Source organism: Chaetodon trifascialis, chromosome 16 (assembly GCF_039877785.1).
Source record: "Chaetodon trifascialis isolate fChaTrf1 chromosome 16, fChaTrf1.hap1, whole genome shotgun sequence".
In the NCBI taxonomy this organism is placed as follows: domain Eukaryota; kingdom Metazoa; phylum Chordata; class Actinopteri; order Chaetodontiformes; family Chaetodontidae; genus Chaetodon; species Chaetodon trifascialis.
In genome coordinates, this window is record NC_092071.1 from 16,690,778 (window position 1) to 16,703,853 (window position 13,076).

Below are 13,076 nucleotides of genomic sequence, written 5' to 3' on the forward strand. Positions count from 1 at the left end.
TTCTGCTATTAATACTAGGGGAAAGAAGAAATCAAATATTAATCCTTCAACGCCCACCTGGAATTGAAAAAAAAAAATGAGTGGACTTACCATTTTGTTATTGATTTCATGAAAATGAATTTCACAGACTTTCTCTACGATGTCTTCACTCTCAAAAGTTATGAAACCAAATCCTATGCAGAGAGAAACAGAGAAGGGAGGGGGGGAGAGAGACAGAGGGAGAGAATGAGTTAGTGGAGAGCCTTAACAAAACTCCAGCGACTAAAAGAAAATGCACCACAAGATGGAATATTATCAGAAGCCAGATCCAGAAACTATGCAAGTACATCTGTGGAGATTGGCTTGGGCATGGAAAAGAACAAGTGAACAAGACAGACATTGTCCTCTTTAAATCAAGAATATGATGAAATCTGCCACATTATTAAGGGCACTCGAGGACCTCCTCTACAAAGAGAAGATGGAAAAACAGCACAAAGCTCATTTAATGAGATTCAGGGAGCTAGGGCCCAGCATCTGAATTTCATTAAATGCATTTTGTGTTCTTTTTATTGAAATCTCACTGTATAACAAGCCCTCGTTTTTATGTTAATGCAGGCCTTAGAATGAATGCGTCGTTGACAGTGGGATTTTCATGCCATATTTATAGGATAAAAGCTTAACCCCTCTTTTAACACAAAGACAGAGAGACAAGATGGTTTCAGACTTTTTGAACACAAGTGGATTGCAATGCTCTCCTCTGTGTTTTGATGGCGATGCACAAAGCAATCTAGCTTCTGTATAGTTGGGGTTGAAAGGAAAACTGATATTCTATGACTTTAGCAGAAGAGGAAACCGCACAAAAGAGAAACAGTTAGTGAATAAAGCAGCAAGTGGGACTGAAAGGAGATGAGTTTCTTTTCAAAAAGGCAAACACCCGACGATGAAGTAAAATCACCTCAGATTGAGCTTAAACAGCTGTCACTACAGACAACACGCCATCTGACTAACACACGCCACACAGACAGCAGCATCAATTTGTTATCACAGTACATCAGACGATACAATGAAAACAGTCACCTGCTGAATGTGAAAAGGGACTGATACACTTAAAGGGAGACCACAGTTCAGATATGACTTGTTGACTGAGGTGTACAACGGTGAATATCATCCTGGCCGTTAACAGGAATCCATGCGTTCAGGCATCAGCTCACAGTCTTCATCCGCTTCACAGGACAAATCTCAAGGTCAAAGACTCGAGAGGAAGCTGTTAGAGCCCAGTGTCCTGCATGTGCACATATCACATACTGCATACGGTGCAAGGGTCGAAAAACAAACGATCTGTCAACCGGAGAATTTGCTGTATTGTTCATATTACGGCTAAAACCAACAATTATTTTTATTACCAATTCATCTGCCAGTTATTTTCTCAATTCATCAATCAATTGTGTGGAATATAAAATGCCAGAAAATAGTGAGGAATGCACGTTTTTTTATGTGTCCAAAACCCAAAGACATTCAGTTTACAATGATATAAAACAAAAGAAAATAAAACACATAAAAAACCAGGAAATATGAGACAGCTGAAAACAAAGAAGGTTTGGTGTTTTTGCTTTAAAAAATGACTTAAACAATAATCCATCTTTACAACAGATGGCTATCAATTTTCTGTTGATCATGGAATCAATTTATGGACTTAACGTTGCAGCTCTGTTTTACACTGCAATAGTTATTCCCTTAATATCTCTTAGGCTATGATACGAATCAATGTGCAGGACTGCTTTATGGCAGTATTGGATTTCCAGGATTTTTGAATCAATGTGATTAAATACCTTCATTTGTCAGGTATTTAATTCGCTCGATAAGCCAATTCCCATTTCCCATCAGTTTATATACAAACAGTTAACGATACTGATCACATCACACTAATACCACAATATTAAATCACATATTACATACACCTCAGAATATATTTCAGACACCCCTCAAGAGTCTTCATATTTTAACTCATGCAGAAGTGGCAAAATGAGGTGTGCTATGATACATTAGTCTCCGACGATGCTTATTCTTTTAATTCATCAGATCACGCAGAAAGAGACAGATTTCTTTGTTAGCAGCTGCTGCTTACTAGCCGGCCTATCAAACGTTGACATTTATAGTTCTGTCATAAAGTCTTTATCTCTCTTTCGCATCTTTCTTCTCCGCTCCTCCTCCAGCTCCTCCTCCATAAATAACAGACCCCTCTTGTGCTGCTGACACAAGAACACCAGAACATCCAAACAGCCTTGTCAAAAGAAGGGTTGGAAACCTAATGTGTAAACTGATTAAACATGGACAACATCTAATCTGATGAGATCTTCTGAGACAGAATATCAATTTCCACTGCGACATCTCAACAACGAGTTGTGGCGACACACGTGTGAGTTGGGGGAGTGGGGGCGAGGGGCCGGCGATGACGCTCACCCCACCTTCGTGGCAGCGCGAGGATCACTTTTGCACTTTTGACAACCAACAAATCAACCGCCAGGAGTAATTTGTCACAGAGGAGTGTAGGTAGAGGGAGTGGAGTCTGGGGGGTGGGGGAGGCAGGGACGGAAAGGGGGGGGACCGAAAAAGTGACAAGGAAGGAGGTTAACACACATGGCCCCTGTCGCCACACTCCTTCCTGCTGCTACAGGCAGCTCCTCCATCAACTGACAGGACATTTTCCACTGCACCATTATATCCACTAGGGTCAGGGCCAAGCCACACCACCACAGATACCACCAGCAGGGCCCTTCCACCCATGACTGGATCTGTTTAAATGAACAAAAAAAGACATTTTTCTGTAGTGTAAACTACTACTGGAATGTGTTTTGCACACATACACACAGAGAGAAAAAAACAACAACACACACACGCGACAAACATCCCAATTTTTCTCTCTCCTTGGCTCAGCACACGCCTTCTTGGTCAGTCCCCTCTGGACTGTCTGAACCTCTGGCCCCACCATTACTGTGCAGTCCTTTGCTCTACTATCCTATTTTACAGACCTTACAGACAATTACAGGCCACAAAATAGCACCAACAGAAGCATTTCTCTCTCCGATTCTCCTTCTGCAGGGTGTCAGCGGAGCGAGGCTGTCTTCATGTATGCCAGCCCTTCTCCTCCAACTATCCACACACGGCATGAGGCTGACCTCCGCAAGACTATTAAAGACTGTCAGCGCCGACAGACACGAGGAGAGAGGTGTCAACACGCTCACGCTGAAGAACCTTCCCACAGCTTAAACAATACCCTGTAAATGGAAACACATGGATATGTGGTAGGGCGGCTGATAATAGGTGTTGTGTGGTTACTGACTGAGGCCTCTTGGCTGCACTTCCTCACACTTATTAGCGAGAACTGGGCTTGGCCTCATCTCATCGCTCCACAGAATCGGCAGGGAGCCTACTTTCACGGCCTTTTACCAGCTTCATCATAGTCGGTCTTTATTTCACACTCATTCCAGGTTTCTCTGCTTTTGTTGCTTCAATGCTTTTCACCCGCCCACCCCACTGTTCCCCCACCCCTTTGCCCACCGCGGTCCCTCTCAACCTGGAAAAAAAGAGAAGCTGATTCTGCCCGGAGCAGATAATGGAAGAACTTGCAAATTGATGCAGCAAACTTGACTTTGACTTGAAAAGTGGCCTTGCAGCTTTAGATTAAGAGCTGTTTGAACCTTAACAGGATTCTAATGTAAAGCGTGTTTAAATTCTTCTCTGGTGTTTTCCTTTTGATCCCTGACACGACTTCCATACGGACTACACAGATATTTACAAAAATAGATAATTAGAGGAAATTTTAGAAACCTCCCCATCGTTGGCTTGCATGTTCATTGCTAGTCTCTTGTCAGAGGTGTTTATTTGTCAAGACATACGAGGTAGCAGAGGTGGTTGTAGGAGGAGTATTATTATCTGTCGTACTTTTAGCTCTTGTTGTAAAGATCTGGTACGCTTGTGAGGGTATGAACATGAGTTAAGGGTGATATAAATTTACAGCTGCTACTAGCATAAGGAATCCCCCAACTCCCTAACGACTGGAGCTAAAAATATGACAACAAGTACACAAGAGCGAATGTAAAGCACATGTATTATCAGTGATATAGTAAGCATAAACCTGGCGCTCATTACCCACACCTTTCTAGGTCATTAATAAGCATGAACAGAATCAACAGAAGGGGAACATTGCATCTTAGTTAAGGGGCTGTATGTAGAGTTACTATTACTGTATATTTCAGCACAAAATGCCTCATATATCCCAACATGTACAATAATAAGTGTAATGCTCGTTTGTGACGATAAATAAATAGCCAACATTATTTAGTTGCTGCAGGCCCTTAAAGGTGCAATATATAAGAGCTAGTTAGCTCAGTTTGCCGTGATAGTGGTCCTATCAGCTGGCTCTGTTTATGCTAGCACAGGAGCTCTGGACCACAGGGAGGAGGTGGTTTTCGGGCTGGGGCACAGGGAACCCCGTGCCATACTATCAGACTACTTGAGATACAAAGTAGCTTTATGAGGTCTGAGGCGAGCTGGTTAGCATGCAGTAGATCTCTGTAACACAGTACACAGATGTCTTTGACATAATGGCAAAACTGTTATTTCTTCACGCCCTGTAGATAATTTTAGTTCATTTTTTAATGTCTTAAACTAAAATTCGTACATATTGCACCTTTAAATATGCAAACCTATAAACAGAAACATCTAACTCTTTGAAAATAGTATACTGCACCTAAATGAGGGAAACCTACTGCTGAGCAGCTCTGACTACCAGCCCTGTCAACACAGACCGAGGAAGTGGGGCAACCAGGAGGAAGTGTCAGACGTGTCCTCTGGGGCACAGCATGGATGGAATGGACCCCCCTGACAGACGCTGCACATACATGCATGCATAAACACAGAATACACATGCATGCATACATACACACACACAGTAACTGTGCATGCACACTTAGCTACTAGGACATAGGTGCAACCCACCTGCAGCTACAACTGCTCCTCCTCTACTTCCCCTTGCTGAATTGTTTATCCTGCCCTAATTATGCATGATCAAACCTTCACCTGTCCAATAAGGAGTAAGCCTACAGAGGGCTCCTGCTCTGCCTGTCTGTGTGCCCCAGCCCCCAAGCCCCATCTTCTTGTAATGCAGCAAAGCAGACAGAGGCAGTCCGAACACCCACGGCACAGTTAGAGGCCTTTGATCAGTATTTCCGTCTGCTATTACTAGAGATCCAGAGCCTCGGGCGTTAATCCCCTGTTTAATACAGTTAATGCCATGAACTCTCTAACAGCACAGGGCACATATAGCTGAGAGAAAGGAATAAAGGGAAACCAAATTTGAAAATATACTGTCACTAAAAATGGCCAAATTTTGACATGTGTTTTTTTCATTAAAAACAGTGCTTGAAAAGACTGGAAACTGTCTGGTGTATTAAAAATGTATTTGTAAAACAAACTTCCTGTAAACACTACACTGAAGAATCAGTGCTGAGAAAGAATTGAGGGTGACAGTTAAATAAAGTTCAGTCCATGAAAAATTGTGGAGGCCTGATAATCAATCCACTGAAGGAGGAAGCTTTGCTGCACTGGTGGTATGAAATAAAAGGAGGAAGGATGAAGGTGAGGAAGGTGAGGAAGGAAGGAGTCTCCTGCCTTAACACAAATAACAGAGCTGTCAGCCGAGGTCTGCAGCTATGAGAGAAGTAGGTGATGTGGGCAGATCTCCTAACGCCTTGACACTTTTTAAAACGGTCATATACAAAACCCAACCTTTCAATTCACATCATTTACTCCATGAGCTGTGTTTCTGAATTCCACATGCACTCAATAAATATACGTCATATTGATATAATTTTACTGCAGAAGCACAGTCCACCTGAGAGGTCCACCAGTACCTCTCAGCTTTTACAGTAGCTGATATGCAAGTCCATCAGGGAAAGTAAAGATGGATGAAGTAAAATGGATCCCGGAAGCGTACAGCACAGTGAGCCATGACCACCGTATCAGACAAGACAACATTCAGGAGATAAGACTACCTGGGATGTTGTTGGCTTAGCTGTAAGGTCGCGACATAAATGCTCCCTGCTTTTTTCTTGATGCATTTCTCCTCTCCTTGTAATGTATTGTGTTCGAGGAAATGTTTGCTTCGAGGTTCAGAATTGGAACAGCGTCTTTATTTGTAAGCCGAGCTGTACTGCGAAACACGTTTTTACGTACATACAGTATGGTAGCACATGTGTATGTGGCAGACCACGACTTTAATGTGCAAAGCATTGGTAATGAGAGAGAGAGTGAAGGTGAGCAGGTTTAGCCATGGCCAGATGGCCAAGTGTGATAAGTGAAACACTAAGAATCATGAAAGATCTACATACAGCTAGATTTTACTTTCAGCAAATTTTTCTTTGTTTGCTCAGATATCATGCTGTATATGAGATATCAGACCCAGAATCAAAAGAGTCAGTGAATTGAAGTGTTCTCTGAAAGCGATGACCACCATTGTCAATATGTATATACATATAAACAGACTTCATGGCTCACTGAAAACTTGTATTTTAAGAAGAGGCCCAAAACTGCAAACATTTGCATTTGCAACAACACAAACCATTGGCCAACCGTATTGAACAATGTTAATGCACACTGCCTTGTGCATTTTAAATTCTAGGTAATTAGTGTCTGACTCATCTACTGACGCCCTGTTATCCTCAACATTAATCAAAATGGGCCATCATCTTTAGCTGTAATTTAGTGTTTCCAGCCAGAGTTCTCACATATGGTGTCAGACATTTTCTAGTCCAAAGCGCTTTAGTATGTTGAGCAGAATATATTTAATTTGGGATCTGAGGCCATGTTTGTGAAATGATGATAGAAAGAAGAAAAAACTAAAAAAGAAAATGTCAAATACAATAAAACACTTTCAGCAGGTGTGGAAACACAACCCCTTCCAAAGGTAGTCTCTCTTTGGACACAGTGTTCATGTCAATCTGACCAAAACATAAAGGTGATAAGTTCTGTGTAGGTGGCTGCATGAGCGAGCAACAGGGGGTACGGTGGAAGAGCAGGCTTAAAATCTGGCCACAATTACCTCACATGGCGTTTTAGTTTGTGCAGCAGCAGCTCTGAGGTTTTTAAAAGCTGGGACTTATTAGTTGAGACAACATTTCAAAGGACATCTCATTACTGATTACTGAAGGAGCTTTTAATAACAGAATGAAATAAAGCATCAGGCCACAGAACAATTAGACAGAAACAATATGACTGTAAATTGATGTAATTAGATTTCAATGTGATGGTTGTTTTCTTCACGCTTGGCCTTTATCATTTAACAATGCCCCAGTGAGTTTGCACTTATCAGTTTAGAACCACTTGTTTGGACATCTCGTCTGAAACTCTGGTCAATCAATTACATTTCTGAATTGATCTCAATTTTTGCAAATTGAAGAGGGAAAATAGGACCTCTGACACTGAAAAACAGGTTACGGAATCAGAAAAGGGGTAAAAATGACAAATGAATACAAACATACTCTGTCCGGGCACAATAAAGCACACTTCTCTAACATGTAGCGATGACATTTTTGTCTCTACCACCGTCTGCAAGACCGGGACGAGAGACTGGCTAAACTGGACCTACTGTATGCTTTTACTAAATGATTACAGCAACATACAATATGCCTGCTTCCTCTGCATTTTCTGCAGAGCAACTGGGCTCAGCGTGCATGCTGAGGGAACTAGTTTGTCTGTGCCTCTATGTAGGTCAGCTTTCAGAGTTGGCCATCAATTTCCACTGTCCTACTTAAAGAGACACCCCATCGCCATACAAACACACACAAACACGAACACACACATTTATAACATTTGGATTACATATGATGAGCGCAACCTGGACTCGTGCCTTGTCATTCATTTTATTTTTCGCTCTAATCACACACGCTTACTTGTCTAACAGCATCCCTAACCATAACTTCAGCACATGTAGGTCGACATGAATTTGGGTTGTCAACACACGGTCAGTTGTAGCGCAGTCGGGCATCTAAATTGCAACACAGCGTGTGTATTTGCGAAAAGAATGCAGCTCTCTCCACCTCTTGAGTAAACTTTCAAACCCTGTCTAATTCAAGAAAGACCCTCATTAGTGCCAAACAGTATACCCACATGTGTGAGGTTCTCTCGTCCTATTTGATCACCAGGCTGCTCTCGCTCAATGGAAGCAATTATCCATGAAGAAGGTGACTAACTACCCCTTTACTCACTAGCACCCAGACAGCAGGCTAAAAGCAGAAAGCCACAATGAGCTAAAAAGAGCAGCTGATGAGGTCAAAGAAGTCAAGAAAAAAACAAGAATATAATTCTGATTATTTTGAAACTGCACACTAGTAGAATCGCAGAGGTAAAGGCAACAAAGACTTTACTTACTTAAAAAGAAGAAAGCATGTTTCCACAGGACAAAGTGCAAAATGAAGCCACTGACACTAGCAGAAGAAATGTGGTGACGTTTACCTCTTTTAACCAAAGGTGGGCAGCCAGAGAGCCGGGCATGTTCACAAGTGCTTATCTGTGTCATCAGAAGGAAGAAAATCATTCTGCAGGTCAAACCTGACAAAGACCCTCTGTCCATTTGTAAAGCAGCTGCAGCTCAGGACTCGACCTGAGGACTGAGCAGCCTTCTTTAAAGGTGTCTCCATAGAGCGAAAAGGTGAGAAACTAAACTCTACAGGCCAAACCATAGACTGTCCATCAGCTTCAGCATCATGGCATGATCTCCTACTGTATGAGCAGTTTATTGCTCAGATTATTATTCTCAAGAATGCAGTGATAGAAGCACTTGGATCTTTTACCTGAGACAAAGCTCAATATACCCTCTATAAATAAAGCTCATTATCATCTAAAAAACAACAATGTGCAATATACATTCACTATGAGTACAGGTGAAGCTAAACTTGGCCAATAAAAAAGAGACATGTCACAGCAGACAACATATGGAAGACCTACTGCCAACAGCAGCAACACCAACACATTATTATAAGACATCAGCTTCCTAGCCAGTAAATTAAAAAACAATGTATTTAATACAACTGAGCAATTTGACAATAAAAGGCTGGCCACAGGGAATGAGCCTGAAAATGGGACAAATAAGATAAGTCACTAAACACTAACTATAACCAGTATCTTTAGCCATTACATTACAGTAAATATCCCCCCTGAAATGTAGAGTATAAGTGCACATATGAGGTTCAAATATAATAGAAGAAAGTGGACGTTCTCACCAACAAGCACCTCTTGGGAGCAGAAAATTATTTCCTGATCTGGTCTGGACATTCCTGGCCATTTGTTGAGTCACTTTCATCGTGCACAGCTGTTATTGGCACAGTTGTTTAAAACCTATTAGGAGAGTAGCATCGCTGGCTGAGAGGTTAATGTTTAATCAAAACATATTCAGTTTCATATTCCACTTCAGCCGAACCAGAGAGTGAAGTGCACATTTCTGAACAAACTGCACTTAGATTCGTCCTCATTGTCCTTGCACACATGACCTAGCACTCTGCCATGGCGATTGTGCCGTGAAACCAGAGCTCTGTATGGTTTTTTACGCTTGTGAAAACATGCATTCCGTGTCGCCCAGAAATGTCAAGTCCCTGAATCTGACAGGGGCGTTAGAGTCTAGAAACACATGTTTCAGCACAGAGCTTACCGCTGACACTTAACCAGGACGAATACAGTAACTATTTTTACAGTCTGCGGCAAATAGGTCATGAGAATACTTGGGCCAGGTCCTGATGAGCTCAGCCCATTTGGGAAAGGAAAAACTACTCTCTCATTCTTTCTCCACTTATAATATCTCACAACAAACCTTTACTTAGCACCTGCTGTGTGGATGAGGATTGGTTTAGCTCCAGCCGGTGGATCCATCCTACAACATTAACGTCATCGTCCAGTAACATTGCTGTTTTCATGGAATTTCAGTCTGCACTTTAATTATATTAAAACCTATACTTCAGTCCAGTGTTTGGGGTACTTGCAATTTTCATTTATATGCAGTTTCTTAATGACCAATTAATAAGGGTCAAAAATATGAAACAGACCCATGGAGCCAAACCCTGTCCAAAATAGAGCTGAGGATGATTAGACCTTTTCCAGAATATGGTTGACCCAAACAGACCAAATACAGCTTGAAGCACCATGATGCAGCACCAATTAATGAGCAGCAGCAGTCCAAAAAAGTAGCACTACATGTACATGTAATTACAGAAACAGAACAGGACCCGATTAGACTAAATATAATTTGGAACCGGATGGACCCATGATGACATCCAGCCTACAGTGCATGCTGCTAGGAGCATATGGTCAGATATCAGTTTTGTTTTCTGAGCAAATGAGAAATATCCTCGTCTGATCTTTGTTTAATTTCTCACTGTGGCATCACTAAAATTCAGTTTGACAGTGTTGCGGGGGAAAAAAAAGCCACTGTGAACCCAACCTAATCGATGAAGGGACCTCTATCCATGATAAGGTGATGGAAAAATTAATGTTCTCTCTTCTGGAGTAATCCAATTCTGGTGGCTAATATCCATAGCACAAACACACATTGCCACACACATACAGAGCACCAGAGACAGTGGCCATATGGGGAAAACAGACACGACCCCTCTGCGCTAGCCATTGTTATCCCTCCATCTCTTCACGATGCCACTGTGCTTGCCTGAAGACATATGTATCTGCATATACTAAGACAGCATCTCTATGCTGAATACAGCTTAAGTAGCTACAGATGAAGAGACCAGAGACAAATACGAGCAAGGTTAGGTAAACATCGCTGAGGGCAAGACGGCAAGCCGGCAAGACAAGTGGTTAGAATATGAGTTAGGAAACTGTGCAAAACCAACCTGAACATAATTGCTCACACTGATAGAATTTCTTTAGTACAAATGGAGTATCGGTGTAATGAGATCCAAAGGTTTGAACCACAAGAGGATTCTTCATTCAACAATGTCAGACTCTTTTGTGCCAAGCAATAGGCCGAGCTAAATAGATGTCTCAATTTCTATCACATACAGTAACAACGAATGCAGGGAGGAGGGGGGGGGGGGGGTGCGGGGGCAGGAGCCTTTCCAAAAGGCTTTGAGAAAGTGTGATGAATTTCTTTTGAGGTGCGAAGCAACGTGGGATTTGAAATGAATGAAACAGATATGCACCTTTTGTGTTTTCTGACCTATTGATACAGATATCAATTTCATTAAACTAATTAGCATTTCTCATTCCTGACGAAAGTGGAGAATCAGAGAAGGGGGAATAATAGGTAGCAAGTGAATGTGGAGAGATGGAAAAGCAGATCGCTCAGAAGTTTGATTCCAAAACAGTTGCGGTGCTTTGTGAAACGTAAATAAAAACAGAATGCAGTGATGCTCAAATGAACTGTGTTCACTGACAATGGTTTCACAAAGTGTTCCTGAGTCCATGTAGGGATATCTTTTATACAATCATGTGTTCACAAAGTGGTTAACCTTTCCACAATGCCCCTTTCATACCCAATCATGATACTATCACCTGTTACCAACCAACCTGTTTACCTGTGGAATGTTCCAAACAGCTGTTTTTGGAGCGTTCCACATCTTTCCCACTCTTTAGTTGCTCCTGTCCCAACTTGTTTGAAACTTGTTGCTGGCATCAAATTCAGAATAAGCAGATATTTGCAAAAATCAATGAAGCTGATGAGGGAAACAAAACAGCGAATTTTACGTCTGTTCTATTTATGTTTTGCAGCATCCCAACTTTTCTGGAATCAGGGTTGTACATGAAGAACAGTTTTAGGTCTGAATAGGAAATATGGCAGGATGTTGCGGATGCCAACACCTCCCACGAGAGCCTCTACAGGGGAATTCACTCAGGGACTAAAAGCATTTAATCAAAATAATCCTCTGCAAACAACAAGGCTTTAAAGCACTGAATTACGTGCAAGGGGGTTGCAAAGTAAAATTGATTTAAGTGAATTAGGCCTCTCATTGCCTGCATGGCCAGATTGTTATTAATATTTAAGCACGAGGTATATTTAAAGGCGTGACACAGTAGCAGTTCATCTGAAATGAAGAACACTGATGATGCCACTTTGCAGAGGCCCATTACCATTTAGTAGAGATTGCTTTCATTGAGTGAGCCAAATGCTTAGAGGCGGAACTGCCACTTGTGTTTACTTTACAGATGCTGTTATGGCGTTCCGGTAAAAAGAGTACTGTTCTCAAAGAAAGCCGTCCCCATTCTCCATGTGCACGCACTCACAAAGCACACACGCAGGAGCTCAAAGCATGACATCATGGACTCATCGAGCGATGCGCAGTGATGTCATTCTGATACTACTGACCCTTGTAATCAAGGCAGGTTTCACTGCTTCACAAACTCCCCTCCTTCATCAAACATCTCTCTTTCTCACACACACACACACACACACACACACACACACACACACACACACACACACACACACACACACACACACACACACACACACACACACACACACACACACACACACACACACACACACACACACACTCTGGCACAAAATTAGAGCTGTGGGGTACTCAAAGCATAGCAGCACAGTTCAATTGCAGACAGGGTCTGTTCACAACATCCAGGCTTCGTTTACTTGCACTATAATTGGGTATATAATCAAACGATAAACTGAACACAGCGAAGCGACTTCATATCTTCAGAATATCCTTTCATCAATGCCTATGGGCAATGATTAGCATAGATGAGAAAGCTCCATGGATGGCCTTAACCACTGCTTATTTATGTCTTTGTTGAAGTTATTCATCTCATTGATTTGTGTTTATCTTTTATGTTCGCTCTTCAAACAGAACACCTGAGGAAGGGTAAAGAAAGGTCATGGTCTCGTATTAGCATAGATACAAAAGGCCAGCTTTAAGAAGTCATAACAAATGAAGCAACTCGCAAAGATCTGGGAGGGGTGCAGAGATGATCTACATGCAGATGAGGTGAGGTTTATGAGACCTGGACCACCCAGACCGCCACCTCTTTGCTTCAGTGCTGCTGCTGCATGCAGGACAACACAGCCTCGGCTTCTGTCC

General features: G+C 42.0%; 2 protein-coding genes across 11 annotated transcripts in view; both read right to left on the reverse strand.

Annotated features, from left to right (window-relative positions):
• The window catches only part of msi2b (musashi RNA-binding protein 2b), a 233,788-nt gene that overhangs the window by 61,860 nt on the left and 158,852 nt on the right, over positions 1 to 13,076 (reverse strand). For all 10 annotated transcript variants that reach the window (XM_070982590.1, XM_070982585.1, XM_070982589.1 and 7 more), the window contains exon 8: positions 91 to 173. In XM_070982590.1, coding sequence (XP_070838691.1) covers positions 91 to 173 — 83 coding nt within the window. The remainder of the gene's footprint in view (positions 1 to 90; positions 174 to 13,076) is intronic.
• Positions 1 to 13,076, reverse strand: part of LOC139344427 (uncharacterized) — a 243,085-nt gene that overhangs the window by 56,343 nt on the left and 173,666 nt on the right. The gene's annotated exons all lie outside the window — the stretch shown is intronic.